The sequence below is a fragment of the Buteo buteo genome, chromosome 10 (genome assembly GCF_964188355.1).
Source record: "Buteo buteo chromosome 10, bButBut1.hap1.1, whole genome shotgun sequence".
NCBI lineage: Eukaryota > Metazoa > Chordata > Aves > Accipitriformes > Accipitridae > Buteo > Buteo buteo.
Genome location: NC_134180.1, coordinates 31,316,818 through 31,335,892, shown reverse-complemented (window position 1 = coordinate 31,335,892; position 19,075 = coordinate 31,316,818). Strand labels below are relative to the sequence as shown.

The following is a 19,075-nucleotide window of genomic DNA, read 5'->3' as shown; positions in this document are numbered from 1 at the left end:
CGGTGCCTCCCGGGGAGCCGGGTCCGATCTCTCCCGGGGCACCCTGCCCGCGGCTGGCAGCCAGGCACAGCCCCTCGCCGCCTCCGCTCGGGTGCCTCACCGCAGGCACCCCCGAAACTTCCCCGGCAGCCAGCGCACGCTCTTCCTCCCCGCCGGGGGAAAACGTGCTCTCGCTCCCTCCGTGCAGCGGGGACGGGGAGGCGGGCAGGCTGCCTCCCTCCTCCCCCCCCGCCCCGGCTCGCCCGCCCGCGGAAGCCTCGCCGAGGCTCCCGCATTGCACCGCCGCGCCGCGCCGCGCCACGCCGTGCCGTGCGCGGGGCTCGGCGCTGCCCACCCGCGCCCCCGTCCCCGGCTGGCGGTATGAGCGCCGGCGAGGCGAAGGAGTATCTGGCCCGCAGGGAGATCCCGCAGCTCTTCGAGGTAGGCGAGGCGGAGCGGGGCGGGGGGTCCGGGGGGGGGGTGGTGTGTGGAGCGTTTTCGCCCCGTCGCGGGGGTGCTCCGCGCTGGGACCCCGCGGCGGGCCGAAGGTGGCTGGAAGGACGGAGCAGGCAGAGGCTGCGGCGCGCCTACCTTGCGCGGGGAGCCGCGCCGCGGAGGGCTGGCCCCCGCCCCGCGCCGGGGGGCGCTGCCGGGCCATCGCGGCTCCCGGGGCCGCCCGGCGGCGCCCCGCGGGCCGGGGTGGGGGCTGCCGGCCGCGGAGCCGGCGGGGAAGCGGCTGCCCGCTGCCCGACTGCCGGCAGGCTCCGCGGGCGGCCGGGCGGCCGCGCCCGCCTTCCTTCGGCCGCCTGGGGAGGGAGCGAACTTGGGCGTCCGCAGGGCAAAGGACCCCCCGGGGCCGCGCTGCCGAGGAATTCGGGCGGGCGGTGTCCTTCACGTTTTCTCCGGGTTTTCGTCGGTCTGGGAGAAGAAGAAAACCCACAACTGTTCAGTGAGGTTTTGTTCAGCTTCCTCCCAAGTTACCTGCCGCTAATGGTCGATAATTACTTCTCGGTGCAGTGGGGATTTTTATTTTTTTTTTCCGCCCGAATCAGACAGACATCCTGCCGCCTATATAAAACGCACACACACAGAGACACGTAGGTATTTCCCCTGCTCTGTCCTCAAGCTAGACCTTTTTATATGTATTTGAAAATTACAGGACAGAGACCATGCTAACGTTTTACTAACACGTTTAGAATGTGAATGGTTTAACAAGAGACGCAGACAAAACTGTTTTTCTGTAGAGACTCAAAGCTTGAGCCAGCAATTTTTAAAAAATGGTGCATATCTTCTACAAAAATATATGGCTAATTGCTGTGATTGGTTAAGTAGTATAATAAGGGCATAGATGCATAGAAATTATAGCCTATTTTATAAATTCAAATGTGTGTAAGTAACAATTATTGCATGAACTGTAGATAACAAATAACTGAGCAAATCCTGAATTGGAGCTATTCATTTTTATTACCAACACCAACTGTGACCCTCAAGTTTATTTACACAAAAATTAGGAAAAGCACAAAGGAACAGAAATAATCCTGGAAGACATTTACTGTTAAAGAGAAGGTTGGATGCAGTTGTCTTGCGGAGAGGTGAGATGGTGACTTACGTATCACTTTGTCAAGGAAAATCAATTACCATGCATCAGAGGAGAGCCTGACTTTCCTTCTTCCACACTCCCCATAATGCTCATAGGTGCGATGGGAGCAGAATTAGTACTGTAGGCAGGGGTTTTCTAATGGCTGGGAATTTCTGGCCAATTAAATCTGGAAGCACCTATGAACTTTGGGGTTGGGTTTTTTTCCCAATACTGATCAAGACGGTATTTGAGTATTTCTCGTGATTGTTAAAAGTCTTTTTTTCATTATTTGTGTAAGTGTTGACTCAAGAATATGGATAAGATACTTGTGGGTGCACTGGTCTTTAAGGAAAAGATACGTTTTAGTCATCTAATAGGCTATGCAGAATATGTAACTTCGGGGGCTACCTAGGTTGTGCATTGCTCTGCATGTATGTGCCAGTAGTCGTTCTAAGAAAAATGTAGGGAACTTTTTTACTATTTTCATGTTTTATTACCGTGCAAACAGACAAATATAAAGACATAGCCACGAGCTGCTTGTTCTGAATCATTTTTGTGACATTGGCAAACCACAATTGTACGATTTTTGCAGGCCTCGCTCTCACGCATTGGCTTGAAATGGGTAGTCTGAATATACAAGGAATATGGGGTTTCTCTGTGTAAAGTAAAATTCAATGTAAAAGTGCTTGTTTCTTCCTGACATCTATCATTATAGTGTGTATTTCTGATCTTACATTGCAGAGTTTGTTGAATGGATTAATGTGTTACAAACCCGATGACCCAGTTGAATATTTGGAAAGCTGTTTGCAGAAGGTGAAAGAGCTTGGAGGGTCAGAAAAAGTGAAATGGGACACTTTTGTCAGCCCAGAAAAGAAGACCCTGCCTCCGCTCAATGGAGGACAATCCAGGAGGTCTTTTTTCAGGAATGGTAATGTATTAAGTATAAAAATGATTATATTTCTTGCACTGTGGGTGGTTTTACATCCACTACTGAATTATTTTGTACGTACTTCTATAGCAGATCATGTCTCATTCTAATTTTCCTTAGGCAAAGGACTCAAGGATTCTGTTTCCTTGTGTTTTGGCATTTGTTTTTCTTCTCCCATAACGGATGCTATGCAGGAGGAGAAATTGTGATCATTTTGCAGCCTAATGATGGGTGTTTGGTGTGTAAATGTTTAACACATTAGTGGAGAGATTTCTCCTATATTACCTAAAACATTTGCAAAGACAGGGGCAAAGTTGACTCAGTGCAGTTGGCTTATATTTTTAGTTGGTCCTTATGGGTGACGTACATACTAACTTCAATGCAGTTACACTAGGTTGTTTTTCTAGTTTATATTGGAGCTATATGCTCATTTACTAAATACAGTGTAAATTGTAAACTCTTAGAAAAAGGTGCATCTTATAAAATCTAAGCAAATGTCATACCAATACCTGTAATTATTTTATCTGTAATGCTAACAAAGAGTAATTAGCTCATCTTTCAGTTGCCATAGTTATTCTTCCTTGCCATCCAGCATTTCATTAAACTAATTAGCAAGAATACTATCTCTATCGCTGTGTACAACATGTATCACCAAGAGTTCTGTTTAGTAGCACAGGTTATCTGCGCAATACAAGGCTTTTCTGGTGAGAGGCCACTGCTGAACTCTGGGTGCTATGGGCAGATTTTCACAGAAAAGCTGACGTGCTTGTAAAAAAACACCAAAGAAAACTGGCTCCTAGTGGTTCCAATTTAATAAATCAGCTAAATAGAAGCAAGGAATATTTAATATACTAACAGCAAGCACATTGTAAAATTAGGAGATGTTTATACTTTATGTTTATTTATTATACTTATTTAAATCTGCGTACACAATAGATTTTGAGTTTTCTGTGTATTTCCACAATTACCAGTTTATCTTACTATTTTACAGTGATGCCTGATAATTCTAACTTCCCCTACCGACGGTATGACCGACTCCCTCCAATCCAACAGTTTTCAATAGAAAGTGACACCGACCTCTCTGAAACTGCTGAGCTAATTGAGGAGTATGATGTATTTGATCCTGCAAGACCTCGACCAAAAATTATCCTTGTCATAGGTATGAAAGCAGAGTCATTTTGACAAGATTTTATCTTTGTTACTTTGCCTTTTTATTTGTTCTGCAAATACCTTGAATGCCTATATGTATTTAAATACAATTTTTCCATCTGCTGTAGCAAGTGGTGCAGCCCAATTAGAGTGTATCAGAAAGTGAAATTGTTAGTGCTGAAGATATAGCATCCCAACTGTAAGCATTTTAGGGGTTACAGTGAGCACATGTGGCCATGTTCTGTAGACTGGATGCCTGTTAGCAGCTGGAGAGCTTATGGTTTGCTTATGGAGCACATCTGCCAGTTTGATTTAATCTAAAAAAAACCCGGTTCGTGCATTTCAAGACAGCTCCACCATGTGAACCAAAGTGCTCTTCCAAAGTGTGCTCTGGATCTGAACTAAAACACTATCGTAGAAGTACTCAAAGCTGCTCACAAAAAAGGTTATTTAAAAATATTGGATAAGCCAGCTCAAAAAGGTGATAGGGAACTGTTGTCCTCTATATTTAGAACCTTGAAAACTGATTGGTATGTCCAGCTGGAGTGAGCGTACGTGGTCACTAGTCCATTGCATTGATAAATTAATCCCTAGATCTATTTGGCGAATGAATCCTGTGCCAACGCCAGGGAGAGTGAGTGATCAGTTAGCATTAGTTAATTGTGCTTTCTCCCCAAGTTCTCTCTTGTGTGCTGTTTAGTGTCCTTTCTAAACAACTCATACTTTCTAGCCTCAGACAAGCATACTGTTTATTAAGAAATAGCTACAGTTTAAATCTAGATCAGCATTTTATTCTATTTCTGTATTTAAGTTCTTTGAGTTAGTTTCCGTGTCATCTAGGATGGTTGTCTTTCGAAATTTTACTGCCAGGCCTAATTCTCTGATTCTTTGGACTGTTTAAATAGTTACAGCACAGGTTCCAGGTGATGGAGACTCACATTTTTAGTCTATAAAGCCTTATTCATATTAAAGAGAGATATTGCTTCCATAACAGAGAATAGTATGTAGTATAGTAGAAGAGAATAGAAGTGTCTTCTCTGTATTATAGAGTGGGATCTGTAAGAACAGCACGTCCTCTAGGCTCTGCATCCAGCAGTTCTCGGAAATGTGATATTGGAATATACTGAAAACAGAAAAACAGGCATTTTTCTAGATATTTGTGGTATGCTGAAGGAATTGCTTAGGCATTTGAATTTTCTTAATCTTTTGTTTCAGAATTACAAATCTCAACATGCAGATTTCTCCATGCACTGTTGAACTATAAAGCTTGCATTAGATGGAGAAATAACACATGCCTTTCTTTCATCTTCATTAATTAGCTAGCCTTCCTTTTCATAAAGGAGAAAAACTGGCTTCTTTTCAGTGACCACAGAAGGCTCTTAATGCATTGAAATCCATGTAGCTCTGTTGCAGTAGAGTGATGAATGAAGGTTTGATCTAGGTGAGATAAAGAGAGGTTGGCTTTCACCTCTGGAACTGAGTGCAGGGGTATTTGAAGTGAAATCTTTGAATGCCAGCATCCAGTGAACAGACCAGGGATTTTACAGAGCTATTCTTTTCTCCCATAGATACAGGAAACATTGTAAACATTCTACAAAGGCTATTTAGGGTTAATTTCCAACTGAGTTTCTCGGAATCTATCTATTATAGTGTGGTCTGATAGAAACACAATACTATATGTAGCTTAGCAGCTATTGACCAATTTTGTATAGTATCACAAAAATTTCTCCCAAATTCAACTTTCTATTGAGAAAGCACATAAAAACACACACTGGAAAGAACAAAAGAATAACTAATATACTGAATGAAAGAGAGAAAATGAAAAAAAATGTACTATTAATTTCAAGATACAAATATTATACACAAAAATACGTTGCATATTTTTCATTTTGCATAAAATGCTGGTGAGAACTTCAGTTAAGCAAGGTGTTTATGTCTAACTAGTGATAACTAACCATTCTGCCAAGCTCAGATGGTACTGGTCCCATTCATTGTTGGGGACTGAAATGAATAGAAGTTAAAGACCTGTCTTCTGCTTCACGTATTAGGTGAACTTTTCTTTAATAATGCAGAAGCCCAAGATCTTTTTAATGCTTCCATAAAGGTTTTTACAACTTCTTTGCTTTATGAAATCTATCATCCTTATAATGAACCAGGCAGCTGCAAGGCAAAAGAGAACTCACTAATAAAGGTGGGGGTTTTGTTCTTTTCCTGTGTTTGCAGAAAAGTCTTCTGGTGAAATGTAAAGCTATAAAGCTGCAAAGCGAGTATGTGACTGGATTTTAGAAAAATCAGATGGAACCAGCCAGGATGGCACACACATGAATCACTGGAAAATTAAGTTTCTAAGGCATTATAACACTAGGAAACTAGATTGTGTTTAAAAATGTGCTTCCTAACTTATTTTGACAAACACATTTTTATTACTGATACAGCCTGAATACAAAGATCTTAACAAATGAATTATCTGGTGTCATTAGCCCCATAGTTCAGGACGTTTTTAAACTGCGCTTGATTAAAAATATTAGTTAATATTAAAAGAGTATGTTTTCCTTTTATAATCAAAGTTTAAAGGATAGATCAAAGATAGTGCTGTCAGCAGGCAGCTGGCCTGTTGATTTGTTAAATCCAGTCCACAGCTAGATCTTAAAATCATAAGTCTTTTCAGAAATCTTATTATTACATTAATTTATTTTGAATCTGCAACAATATAAGCAAAATTGAAATTTTTAACTTCCATTGACAAAACTAGATTAAAACAACTGTTTTAGGAAAACTTTTTGGGGCATACAAATCTTCACTTGAAACCAGTTAGCAATTATAATTTTAGATGCAACAAATGTTCCTTAGTCTAGACATCTTCTAAGAAATATGTAAGATAATCAAGCTTTTCTTGAATAATGTATAATCTCAGAATAAGTGAAAAGAATTAAAATGAAAAGTGATTTGATTTTCCTTTCTTCTGAACAGTTTGTCGGTATGATTTATCAAAGAGTCAGGAATGGATACGTAGTTCAATAAATTATAATAATTTGCTGTGGGAAGTAATTTTGTCCTGTCACTTTTCTCTTATTTTATTACCTGAATGTTTCCCCTCAGATTGTAAATGGATAATCCCAGCTTGCTATAAAGGGATATTTTTGGATTGAGAAAAACAAAATGTATGAGAAGTTTATGAACATTAAAGCAAAGACTTTATTAGTTTTTTTCTGCTTGCGATTCAAATTGGAAGAAGTGCCAAACTACACATTTTTTTTCTGATTCTCTTTAATGGCACTCCTAACAGGAGTGTAAAGTCTATCACCTACTTAGTTTCAAAAAGTTTTTTTCAGTTATTTTACGGTTTTACAAAGACTGATGTTTTTTCAAGTAGCAGTTCTGTTTTTCTGGCATCTTTTGTATCTCTGCTGGAATGCGGATACTATTTTCCTTGTTAAATTTTCTGTTTCTAATTTTCTACATGTTACTTATATATGTTTTACATCTTTATTGTTTCTGGGGTGCAACATAGTCTGTTTCAAACTTGTCTTGAGTCTCCAGGGAAATAAACTGAATTTCCTTCCTTTGAAGTTTTCTATATGCAGGAATTAAGCACAGCATTGGCTCCAGTATGTTTTATAAACCCTTTGCTCCAACGCATAGTCACAACCTACCGCCCCTTTTTTCCAGTAGCTAGGGTTATTGCCAGTAAATAAACCCACATAATTCATAGTAATAAATGTTACACGTATGTATAAACACACACATATATAAGATACATTATTTATGTTATGCTCATTAGATTGCAGTATATGGCTTTATATAGAGAGAGAGGGTTGCTTATGGAAATCTTTACACAGAGTGAACCGACATTCCAGTAACGAGTAGTAATCCATTCACCTGGCAAAATCTGCTCCATACAAACTGGCAGCAATCATCGAACAATAAGCTGCACTTCTTTGTGCTGTTGTTTTTGTCTACATAAGAGAAAAGACACTGGGAATCAGTTACTCCAAACCTACTATCATTCCAAATTTCCAAGAGCCTGTAATAAACTGTAAACTATTTTGTTTGAACATTTGTATCAGGTACATTTTTGATACAGGAGTGAAACACAACATAAGGTTTGGTGAAATGCATTTGTCATGGGGGAAGGCTGAGCGTGCCATCAAAGGGAGTGGGGAGAGCCGAAGCAGAATTGCTTTGTAGCCATTTTAGTCGAGGAGATGATTCCTAGTATATCAGATGCTTGCATATCTACAAAAGGGAAACGTCCTTTATTCTAACAAAGAGGATAGCTAAACTGTCTATGAAAGAAGGACTTCAAGCTGAAAAAACTAAGCCCATCTAGATCACCTAGAAGAACTGAAATGGAGGAGTAGCTGTAAAATCTAACATAATCTGCCAAAAGATAGAGAGAAAGCATGTGCCTTTTTAGGAGAGAAACAGCAAGTGAACTGAATGAGGGGAAAATATTTTTCAGTTGTAACCTTACTGTACTGAGATAAGACACAGTTTTTCTTTCATTTCTTTGCTTGTATATTCTGTGAACACCTGTAGCTGTATTGACTAGTTGGATGTTACAGATAAATGCTTGTATTTGCATTTGTCTTAACCTGGCTTGATTTAAGCATAATTTAGACTAATTGGATAATGATTAAAACCTTTTTTTTTCCCAAGGGTATAACTAAACTGTGGGCAGGGTATGGGAACACCTTAACAATATGCAAGCTTCCCTGTGCATTCTCTTCAAATGTGTCCCTATCTGAGTTACAAAGGCCAGGTGGAGAGTTACTATCACAGCATCAGGGGTACAGAAGAGTTCCTCGTGACTACTGGTGATACTGAAATCTCTCTGACATGCAGTATTGGGGCACAGGTTTGAACCTGGTTACACAGAGAGTGTCATAGCCATATATGAAGAAATACTGCAAAGCTTATCCTGCAGTCAAATATGTATTAATTATATAAATGCCTAAAAGCTATTTATGAGAATAATACGGTAATATAAGAATAATAATACGATAATATAAGAATAATAATATGGTAATAATATGGTAATATAAGAAAGAGTTAGACAATTGCTAAGAAGCAGCTCATTGTATTCATATTTACTTTCATTGCATTGCTGTATTTTTTAAAGTTCATAGAAAACATATATTTTTAACAAATCTTAATTTTTTGTCTGTTGAAATAAAATTCAGTGTTCTCATACACAATACACCAAAATATAGCTACTTAGTGTTGGGAATTAATATAAACCCACTTGTTTTGGTTTTGCTTTCTTATGCTGTTCAGTAACATACACTTTTCTCTATATAAACATTTATTTTTAACAAAACAATTCCCTATTTTTACCTACTGGATTCCAGTTTCTCTGTTCTTCACATCATAAAGTCTCCTTTTAGTTCAGACATAGTCTGATTTTTTTTTTTACATGCATTCTTGCTTCTGCTGTCCAGCTGAGCTTCACTTCAGCATTCCCTGCTATGTAATGTAACTGTTTTCTGTGATTTTGATACCTATACTGCCTGCTATATTGAAGAGTCTCTTTATTTTTTAAGTTGTCTAGCAAGCTGAACCTAACAAATTGCATTTTTATCAGATGCTTCAAGCATCAATACCAGAAGTATGCGTGGTTCAATAAAAGTCCTTGTACCAAATCACTATGGAAACATCTCAGCTGATTATTTAATATTTTTCTGTCTTTTAAAATTAGAAAACCTCAGAAACTCATGCAAGCATATTTAGGAGCAGATTTTATTAGTTCTATTTCATGACTAGTCCATTGATTTAATTGGCTTATTTAACCAAGTACGATTCTTTCTAACATGAATACACTTCAGACTATCTGGCTCTATCTTTGGATTCACAGAGTTCAGGAAGGGACCAGTTCATTTGTCTGTTCCCCTATTACAAATAAAGAAAAATTCCTTTCCAGGAACAGCTTTAAAATGAGGTCAAGCCTGAAAGACTGTGTTTATTTTTAATTCACAAGTAGTTTTTTGGTTTTGTTTTCTTTTTTTACTTCATTTTACAAACTGTTACCTTTATGATCAGGTAGATGAGAACCATTTCTAATGGCTGGTAACAAGTCATGCAACTACAAGATTTGCTGTAATATTGGTTGGAAAATTGGTGCCAATAGCAAAGATTTCACATGTGATTGGGTACTTCAGATCAAAGGTGAATTTAATGGTTTGCTTATAATTACCAATAGGTGGCCCAGGAAGTGGTAAAGGAACACAGAGTTTGAAAATAGCAGAACGTTATGGATTTAACTACATATCAGTTGGTGAATTGTTAAGGAAGAAGATCCACAGCACAAGCAGCAATAGAAAATGGAGTCTAATTGCTAAAATAATTACTACTGGAGAACTGGCCCCTCAGGTACAGCGTATCCTGTGTTAATGTTTACTTTTGTACATGCTGTATTTATGTGCATCATCAAGAAAAGCTCCTTTACAATATTAAATAACTTCTTTTCTCTTTGAAAGGAAACAACCATAACTGAGATAAAGCAGAGATTAATGCAGATCCCTGATGAAGAGGGTATAGTGATTGATGGATTTCCCAGAGATGTTGCCCAGGCGATCTCCTTTGAGGACCAAGTAAGAGATTGTTTTTATTCTTAAAATAACTTACATATCTCTACAACAGTTAAGCTTCTTGAAATCATCAATCAGATTCCAAGAAAGACTAGATGTTATTTCTAACTGAGCATTGCTCTTTAAATCTTTGCAAGTATGTAATTACAGATTGATAAAAGGTTATTCTTTTGGTTTACATTATATTACATCCTGTCTGAAGACAGAATATTATGTAAAAAGGCAATGTGGTAATATAAGCAATAATCCAAGCCTCTTGTCTCTGTAATGAAAATCCTCTCAAGATGAAGAAGAAAATAATATCAATTCTAACAATTAATATTGTTTGTATCTTAGTGATTTAGAAAGGGGGAAGACATTATATTTCCATATCTATTTGTTCAATTTAATCTACAGTAAGAGAAACATACTTAAATCAATGTATATCTTCACAACACTTTTAATCTCAAGTTTATTACAGTGCATTGAAAAGACTAGAATAAAATAAGGGTTAAAACTGCCCATGTTTTGCAAGTTTTTGTAAACCAGAAATTATGCTTTTTTTTTTAGAAATTTAGATAATTTTGGTTATTCTAAACTACAATTCTAAGGTTTAGTCAGCTAAAACTGTATTCCCACGTTCTATTCACATGTTGTTTTCATGTGTGTATTTTAAACTAATCTAAAAATACTTAAATTCAGTGGAAAAACAAACAGTTTATGTCATTTTGTGATCAAGTGCTGTGAACATAACAGTTATGGTCACAAGTAAGGGTTGCAGTTTCAGTGCTGAATTTTTAGAGCACCCTTCATGCAGAGTGTTTCAAAGTCCTTCACAATTGCTGGTGTACTACCGTTTCTGTACTTTGAATTCTAAGTGGCATTGCCAAGACAGAAGTAACAAAAGAAAGCAGCTAATGAGGCATTTCATTAGTGTGCTTTTATAAGGTATTATTCTGGGCAAAATTTAGAAGACTGAATTGAGGAAATTAAAGAAAACAGACAAAATAGTTTATTACAGAAAATAGCCAATGACTGCCAGCTCTATCTCCTTGTAATTAGCAAAAGAGAAGATTGACTATTTTATAAATGAAACAGCAGAAATTTAGGCTTAATGGTCATTTCCTTGCCTTATATTTTTTGTCCAGTATATTGAGTGATAGTGTGACTTAAGTGCATTTCTTGGTGCTATAATTTTGTGCTGATGTGTTTGATGAAAGAATGGCGGAAGTGAATCTGGAAGAACTCATACGAGTTAAATTAAGTGCTTTGAGTTATCGTAGGGTCAGATTCTCCTTCTAGAAAGGAAAACCAGTTAAACAACGCTTGAGTACCTATCATAGGGTCCATTAGTAATACCACTAAGAAGTGGAGTCCAGGAGGTAATAGAAAAAGCTCAGGCAATACTGAGCGGTAGAAGGGGAGAAAGATGGACACTATATTTCAGATATGTTTGAACCCTCCCTTTGCACCATTCTAATATGCTTTCACAGTGTTTCCTCACTTAACCTGAAATATTCCCCTCTGCCAGCCTGGTTAGTTCTTGTTGACTAACTTTGGCTCCTTTTGAGTATGTGCTCTTGCTTCAAGGATGCTGTAGATGCTATAGATTGGTCTTTTTTTTTTTTTTTTTTTTTTTTTAGAGAAAAGCGAGGATGGATTTAGTCATTTTAGTCCTGACTATATTCTCAGACAATTCCTTCATTTTCAGTCTAATGGGATTTGCTATATCATACTCCTCAAGGCCTGATTCTGCCTGAAAGATAGATGACCATCTGTGTCTCTGAAAAAGTACCAGAGCACTTCACGTAGGGCCTCCCTTCAATCATATCTGTTCTAAAATAAATATGGGAAAGGAAAGAAGGAATCATAGAGCTTTTATAGGAGCATAAGAAAGAAAATTTGGTCTGTTTAGGCTCCCCTTTTTTCACCTTTCTTCACAGTTGACCTCTTATAAGAGCATATCTAAGGCCACAGAAATAAATGTACAATGGACGTATATATTTCAACATCTATTTAATCCAGTGAGATATATTCAGTGTTTTATCCTGGATTTATATTTTAAAGAAATAAAATATGTTTGTTGTTTCTTTAAAATTCTCTGTTTAGTAAGCCATAATGCTACACACATAAGTAGGAAGGTCTTGTGGTAAGGAAGGGGGACTATCAGCAGATGTGGTACCCATCTTCTTTCACAGGATGAGACTGACAGTAATCCATGGCATGTCAGGTTATTTACATTAAATGTGCTAACATTTTTAAGTCACTCAGAGATCCCTCAATGGGAAGTGCAACTGAGTTGTGGAGAATTCAGTAATTAACTGCTGTGATAATTTGTGTAGGTCTGCTATTAAAGATGCTATGGGTGTTTTCCACAGCTTAGAAATGTTATAGCTTTCTTGCTAGCAGTGTGTAGAAGGACAGAACAGAATTGTTCTCATTAGCCAAAAGTGACAAGATGAGAAATAATTAGTTGAAATTTCAGCAAAGAAAGTTTTGATTAAATAGTAAGACACTTTATAGTTAGAAGATCTGTAAAGCAATGGAATATCCTTCTGAAGGAAATGGTGAAATCCCACAAAATGCAAATAGTCAAATCACATTATTCTGTAAAACATCTGTCTTTTTCTTACAAAGACATCCTCTGTAGAACACAGATCTGTTGATAAAAAGTTCTGAATAAAGAATTAATTCTTATTGTTATCACTAATTTTGTCATAGGTGAATACTTATTCTTTCAGATGGTCCATTTAATGCTTATGTACCTGAAACAGTAGAAAAGATTGTATGTCACAAGCCATTTTAAAGGTTACATTTGGGGAAACTGCCAAAAAATGCATGAAGTAGGAGTTACTATTTATTTAATAATTTTCCCTCATTCATCATCCCTTTGCAGCTGTTAATTGTTTTGATTACAAGGGTTCTAAAATACAATTGTGTGCTTTCGAACAGTGACTTTATGTTATTATTTGTTCCATAAAGCAGCTAGAACACTTTTGGATTTTATGATGTAAATTAAAATAATGATGGTAAGTTTGTATAAGGGTAAATAGAATATGCTGGCTTTCTCAGTTCTTTCAGCCGTATAGGATATAGAGTAGATGCCAGTGGGAGGAATGAGCAGCAGGGACAAGGGTGACTGTTCATTTATCCTTAGTCATTTGAGTATGTTGGGATGCGTATTGGAAGCTTGAAATAAGCAAAGAAGCATTCATTTGAAAAGTGGCATGTTCCACTATATAGACTTCTCCTTTGCCATTGTTTACACAGACAGAAATAAACTCCAGGAATATATGTAGTAATACCAAAAATAAATTGTGGGAGTAGAATGTGAAGGACAGGTTATTAAACTGAATGGAAACAGAGATGAGTAATACAAGATATTGAGAGAGTAGGTAAGGCTGGAACAGGGGCTGAACAAATGTGAGGAAAATAGCAGGTCTATAAGCAAAACAGTCTACAAAAACCTAACATAATTTTAGTTCAGGAAAGCATGTCTAGTCTTCATTGATCATAAGAAGCCTATATTGTTTTGTTACCCATATGTTATTCCTCTTTGTGGTGCATGATGCAGTGGTGTCAAGAAGGTTTCTGGACCCAATGTCATATAAAGGACCAGGAAGTCAAAACTTGGACTAGATGTGAGCTGGCCACAGTGGTCAGTGAAAGGTGGACCAGGAGAGAGCCTGTATAGTTTTTGGTCTGAGCCACATCATCTCCCTTCTCTCCACCAGTGCATGGTGTGGACAGTAGGTGATAAACAACTGAAAGGCAAGACACAAAGGGCATAAAATCTGTCTTGCTCCCAAACACTAACACTATAGTTCCCCGAATGCTGTTTACTGAACCTTTTTGTATATATTATTACATGGCTTTCTCCAGTAAGAACTGTGCTGAGTTATTGTAAAGATAAACTAATTTATATTGGAAATGGTTCACCATATTAGTAGCAGAAAAGGAAGAGGTTAGCTAAGATGCCTGGTTTCTTTTGCAAGCACATGTAAAATCTGGCTGTGCCATGTCTGTAGACATCTTTAATGTAACAAATTATTTATGCTAAAATAATTCCTTCAGTTTTATGGCTCACATAGCTGTTACTGATACTTGACACTATTTGAGCTTTCATAATCTCTTCATTTTGTGAAAAAATCAAATGGATACACGTCTGAACTCTAGTTACAGTACCTGTCCTGCATCATGTTGTAGTATAGAAATACACAATGTATTCACTTGTAATTGCTCTTGGTACTACCAGCACATTTTTATCCCTTTGACTAATCCAGAAGCTGAACTTTTCTCTGGGAAAAAATGTTATTTTTAGTAAACGAGTCAAAGCAAACCAACTTGTGTTAACATTCCCAAACATACGTATAGCTAAAAGATGACAATTTCTTCCTTATTATGTTGCCAGGCTCTTGTGTGGACAGCAAGTTCTCAATGTGTTGCTAGGCAGAATTGTATTAAAACACATTGCATCTCAATGACTAAAGTGCCTAAGATAAAGCAGTAAATCATTTGAAGCACTTAGAGTATTTCTCTTTCTGCTCAGATCTAGAAACCAGAAGTAACAAACACTGCTTCCAAGCAATAATGTCAATCTGGAATAAGTGGATTAAAAAGCACTTTACACATCTGAGGAATTTCACATTTGAATTAAAGCTTTTTTTCCCCTCTCTTTTACTGAGTTTTGTTAATATCACTGTTCCTATCATCCATATCTTTTGAGCAGGAAAGAAGTCTTTAAGATGGCATCAGTGATGTTTTCAGATTTTCAGCAGTGCTTGCTAACTAGCAGCAACTCTGCCATTCTGGTCGCTTACACCAGCTTCATTTCTTAATGGTCAGCTACTCATTGCAGACTTATTGCAGCCTGTGAGAACTCACAGCCATGAGCACTGCAGTTTTCTCTGAGTTTCCCTCAGTTTTCTTTGAACTTCTTATCTGAGTTGAAATAAGGCTTGTATTTTTCTCTTTGAAAACTGAATACATGACATACAACTTCTCTCATTGGAAGTCTTGGATTGTTGCCAAATCCTGACTCTCATTTCTTAATTCCAGAAAGCAAAGTCAATACTGCCAATACTTTTGATAGGGGTACTTTTAATAAAACCCTGAAGTCATGTGACTATGAGAATCTCAGCTCTCACTTTAAAACAAAGTTCCAAGAAGTCATGGTTGTGGAGAAAAAATGAAAACATGAATTTTTAATGTCTTAAAAGCAAATAGAACTTCCACTTTATATATTTGTTTTAAATATATTGTAATTTCTGCCTTCTGATAATTTTGAAATCCTTCTGCATAGTAGCACATCTTTAATACGGGTTTATTTAGCCTTTCAGTTTGAGCCTAGGTGTAAAGCTATCCTAAAACACAAATTTCTGAGGTATTCATGATCTCTGCTGAGTGCAAATAGTAGAAAGGTGTTTAGATTCCAAGCACACATTCGAAAATGCCAAGGAGAAAATGGTTTATTTACCATTAACCTGTCAGCTTGAAATTCAGCAAGTCATCTACAGTACCAGCATGCTCAAGCATGCTAAATATCTTCCTTTCCAGTAACACTGTAATGAAATGCCTCTGACTGGTGTATTGAACTCAAATGACTTGTGAAGAAGAAACTGCAGTTTGACTTTCTGTGTAATCTCTCACATGGCAATACGTTTTTACCCTTCCCAGGAGAAACAATTTCTCACTTCAGTATTTTCCAGTTAATTTCAGTTACTGCTTTGGTTTGGGTTTGTGTTTTTTCCCCCACTTTCAGTCATTCATGCATAACTTCCCTTCTGATTTCAGTAATTCCTTCACCAACATTAACCTTGCGAGTTTCAATGGAGTAAGTACAGGTGAAGTTTGCTTCAAATATATTAATTGTAAGTTTTGTTAATAGTGAAATGAAATATTGAACAGGTATTAGAACTAAGGATTATTCATTAATGAACATAATTTAATTCCTTGATGAAAGAGAAAGACTATTTTTGTAGAAATTATCTTAAAAATATTTTTGTGTTATATGGCCTGGGTGACAAGATGATATTTGTAGAAGTAAAATCTTAATTTAAATAATAAACAGAGGCAGTAAATGATATCTGATTCTTTGTTTAAAGTATCCTTAAGAATATTCATAAATGCACTACACCTACAAAGAATAACTAGTTCATCTTGGCTGCTATTTGGCTTAACTTTTTAACTCCCAAATACATATCTTACAAAAATTATTATGGGAATTAATTGTGCTAAAGTAGAACAAGCTACATGTAGATGGCACAATATAGGATGCTGGGATGTCCACAGCCTCACAGGCTAAGGACAGCAGCACTATTCCTCCAAGTCCATTACTTAAACTTCCAAGCAGAAAGGATGTCTGCAGTCCCTTCAAAGTTTCACATAGGTATTTGTGGCCAGCTGACCTATGGCGGTCTGACTGCCAAGCTCATGCTCTGCAAAGAGCTTCTCATAGAAAACCTGATGTGTCACTGGTCAAGAGTGTGGGCTCCAGAACAACTAGGAAAATGAATGCAACCTTTCTGTGAATCTTCTTAAGGGGAAAGGATCTGTTCTTTGCAATAGGTTTTTGTTCTGGTAAAGGTGGTTTTTCTGTATCATGGTCTATGTGTCTTCTTCATTTCATTCCCTCCTCAATTTCTATCTCCCTTTTCCCAAATCTCCACTTCATTGTTCCCAGCTGGTAAGCCTCATGTACAGTCCCCTACTGGATGTATGTACCCAGTCGTCTGTATGAGGAGTGGGAGGGCTAGCACATCAGCAGTCTGCATTGCTGTGGTTCCTCTCATTCATTCTCTTTGGCCCTGTGAGTTTTACATTGCTTTCTTAAAGCCAAGCCTGAGCAGGAAGCCTGTGGAATAGTCTTATCATTGTCTGTCTGCTCTCCTGGAAGCTAGAGCACTCTCTGGGCAAAGGCAAGCAGTGGTTCAATTTTCTGCTGGGTAAGAGACCCTAGACCTCAGGTTTCCTATTTTTCTGGGCAAGAGCTCTTCTCTGCTAGCCAAACTAGCCAAAGGAGAGCTCATCCTTTGCTGGTCCTTAACACTCAGGAGAGGACCTGATGTTCTGAATTCAGAGTGGGTGGAGGTGTCTGCTGAGCAGTTCTGAACCAGAGGTCTGCTTAGACCTTTCTTTGTAGCATTAGCATTAGTGGTTACAGATAGCGATTCTGGTCTACTAGCTGCCCTACACAGGTGAAAATCTGAATCAGTTCTCCCTAAAGACACCTGCCTCTCTCAGTCGATTATTAGGGGGCCTAATTATGTAGTCTGGGCAATTTGCTGGAAGCTTATTTTTTGGCCAGTGTCAAGACAGTTCAAAAGCAGTTACCAGAAAAAATTCTATCAGCAGGATTCATTCTTTGACAACACGATTCATGATTTAGCTTTTATAAAACAAGAAAAAAATATGCAAACAGTCTAGTAACCAGCAGAGATGGAACAATGAAAAGCAAACCAGTAATTACAAGGGAGAGCACCCACACAATGGACATAAACTAGCTTGCTAGTAACCTTTACCAATTACAGTAAAATTCACTGTTAAATTAATGACAGTTGTTCATGAGTTGTCAGTTAAGTTTTCTCAGGAGTATCTAGTAGAACATACCAGGAATTAAGAAACAGAGCATTTTTGTCTTTTGCCTAATGAGGAATAACGAGAGAGAGTGTAATCATCTAATTTCTAGCAAAAAACTACACTACTCTCACCAACAAGAGGAGATGTAGAAAATATCCCCAGGGAGAAGAGAGCATCTTTCCACTTAATACTACTTTATGTCAATAACACCACTGACTTGCATGGAATTACTTTCAATTTACTCCTTGTTCCAGTTTAGGAAGGAGATTCAGACCCAAAGAGAGTAGGATTTACTTACTAGTAAATATTATTCTAAAAAATGAGAGAATGTACCCACCAGTTTTATTCTGAGTTGATGCCATATGCTGTTTGTCTCATTTAAAATTCAGAAGGTTGTGAATAACCAGAAACCTGTCATTTCCCATAGGCAAAGATTCTCCCTTCTGCTGAGTTCCAGTTAGTAAGTAGTCAAATTCACTTCCCTGAGCCCCACAGTCCTTCCTCACATGCATTTCTGTACGTGGATAAGACCCTCTGCCTTCAGCACAAGATGAGCATGCTATGGGAAATCAGCATGAAGGAATCCATTTCTTCAGTCTGTGCTGGTTCTGTACACCTTTTGTACAAGCTGAGTCTCAGAATAAAACTTCTTCCCTAGTTATAAAACTCAACAACAGTTAGTTCTGAGTTTAAAAAATAGGTTTGTTTTCAAATGAGTCATAAAAAAACCTTTCCTTTTGTTAGAAAAAAGCAATTTGTACTCATATTTATGTAGGAGAACTAGATATGTTTTTACAGAAATAATCCCAGATGTCCATATGTTCACACTAGCCTGTTACATTCCAAGTTAAAGTATTTATAAGCATGTCTTGCAGGCAGGTGCAGCTGAGGTAAGTGGAAACAGAGTGGTTCATGAAAACAGGAGTGAAATTTCAATAGCATTTGAAGGGTTTACCCTGCAGGTTGTAAATGCATGTAGGAGAAACATATTAAATGCTATTAGGTCTGTATACTTATGGATAGAGAAGAGATGTTACTCTTTTGTGCATCTAAAACCAAGCAAAGGCTTATGTTTATTAAATGGTTTTCAGCTACTTTCTGATGATAAAGATGCATATTCTGCAGGTAAAAGATGAATTCATAGGGACATCACATAATCAGAATCTGCTTTGTATTCCTACCTCAAATATGCTTGAATTACTTTTTTTTTTTTGTACTACAGAAAACCTTTTAGACAATACTTCATTTGAAACTAGGCTTCTTGAACTGAGAATTTGAAACCATTGTTTTCATTGA

The 19,075-nt window shown here is 37.8% G+C and overlaps 1 protein-coding gene across 1 annotated transcript in view; it reads left to right on the top strand.

The window, feature by feature from the left end:
* The first annotated feature begins 298 nt into the window (after positions 1–298).
* AK5 (adenylate kinase 5) overlaps positions 299–19,075 on the top strand; it is a 98,941-nt gene continuing 80,164 nt past the window's right edge. Inside the window, exons 1-5 of the mRNA XM_075039214.1 lie at positions 299–420; positions 2,300–2,486; positions 3,478–3,645; positions 9,835–10,004; positions 10,112–10,225. Of these exons, the coding sequence (XP_074895315.1) occupies positions 361–420; positions 2,300–2,486; positions 3,478–3,645; positions 9,835–10,004; positions 10,112–10,225 (699 nt within the window). The 5' untranslated portion in view covers positions 299–360. The remainder of the gene's footprint in view (positions 421–2,299; positions 2,487–3,477; positions 3,646–9,834; positions 10,005–10,111; positions 10,226–19,075) is intronic.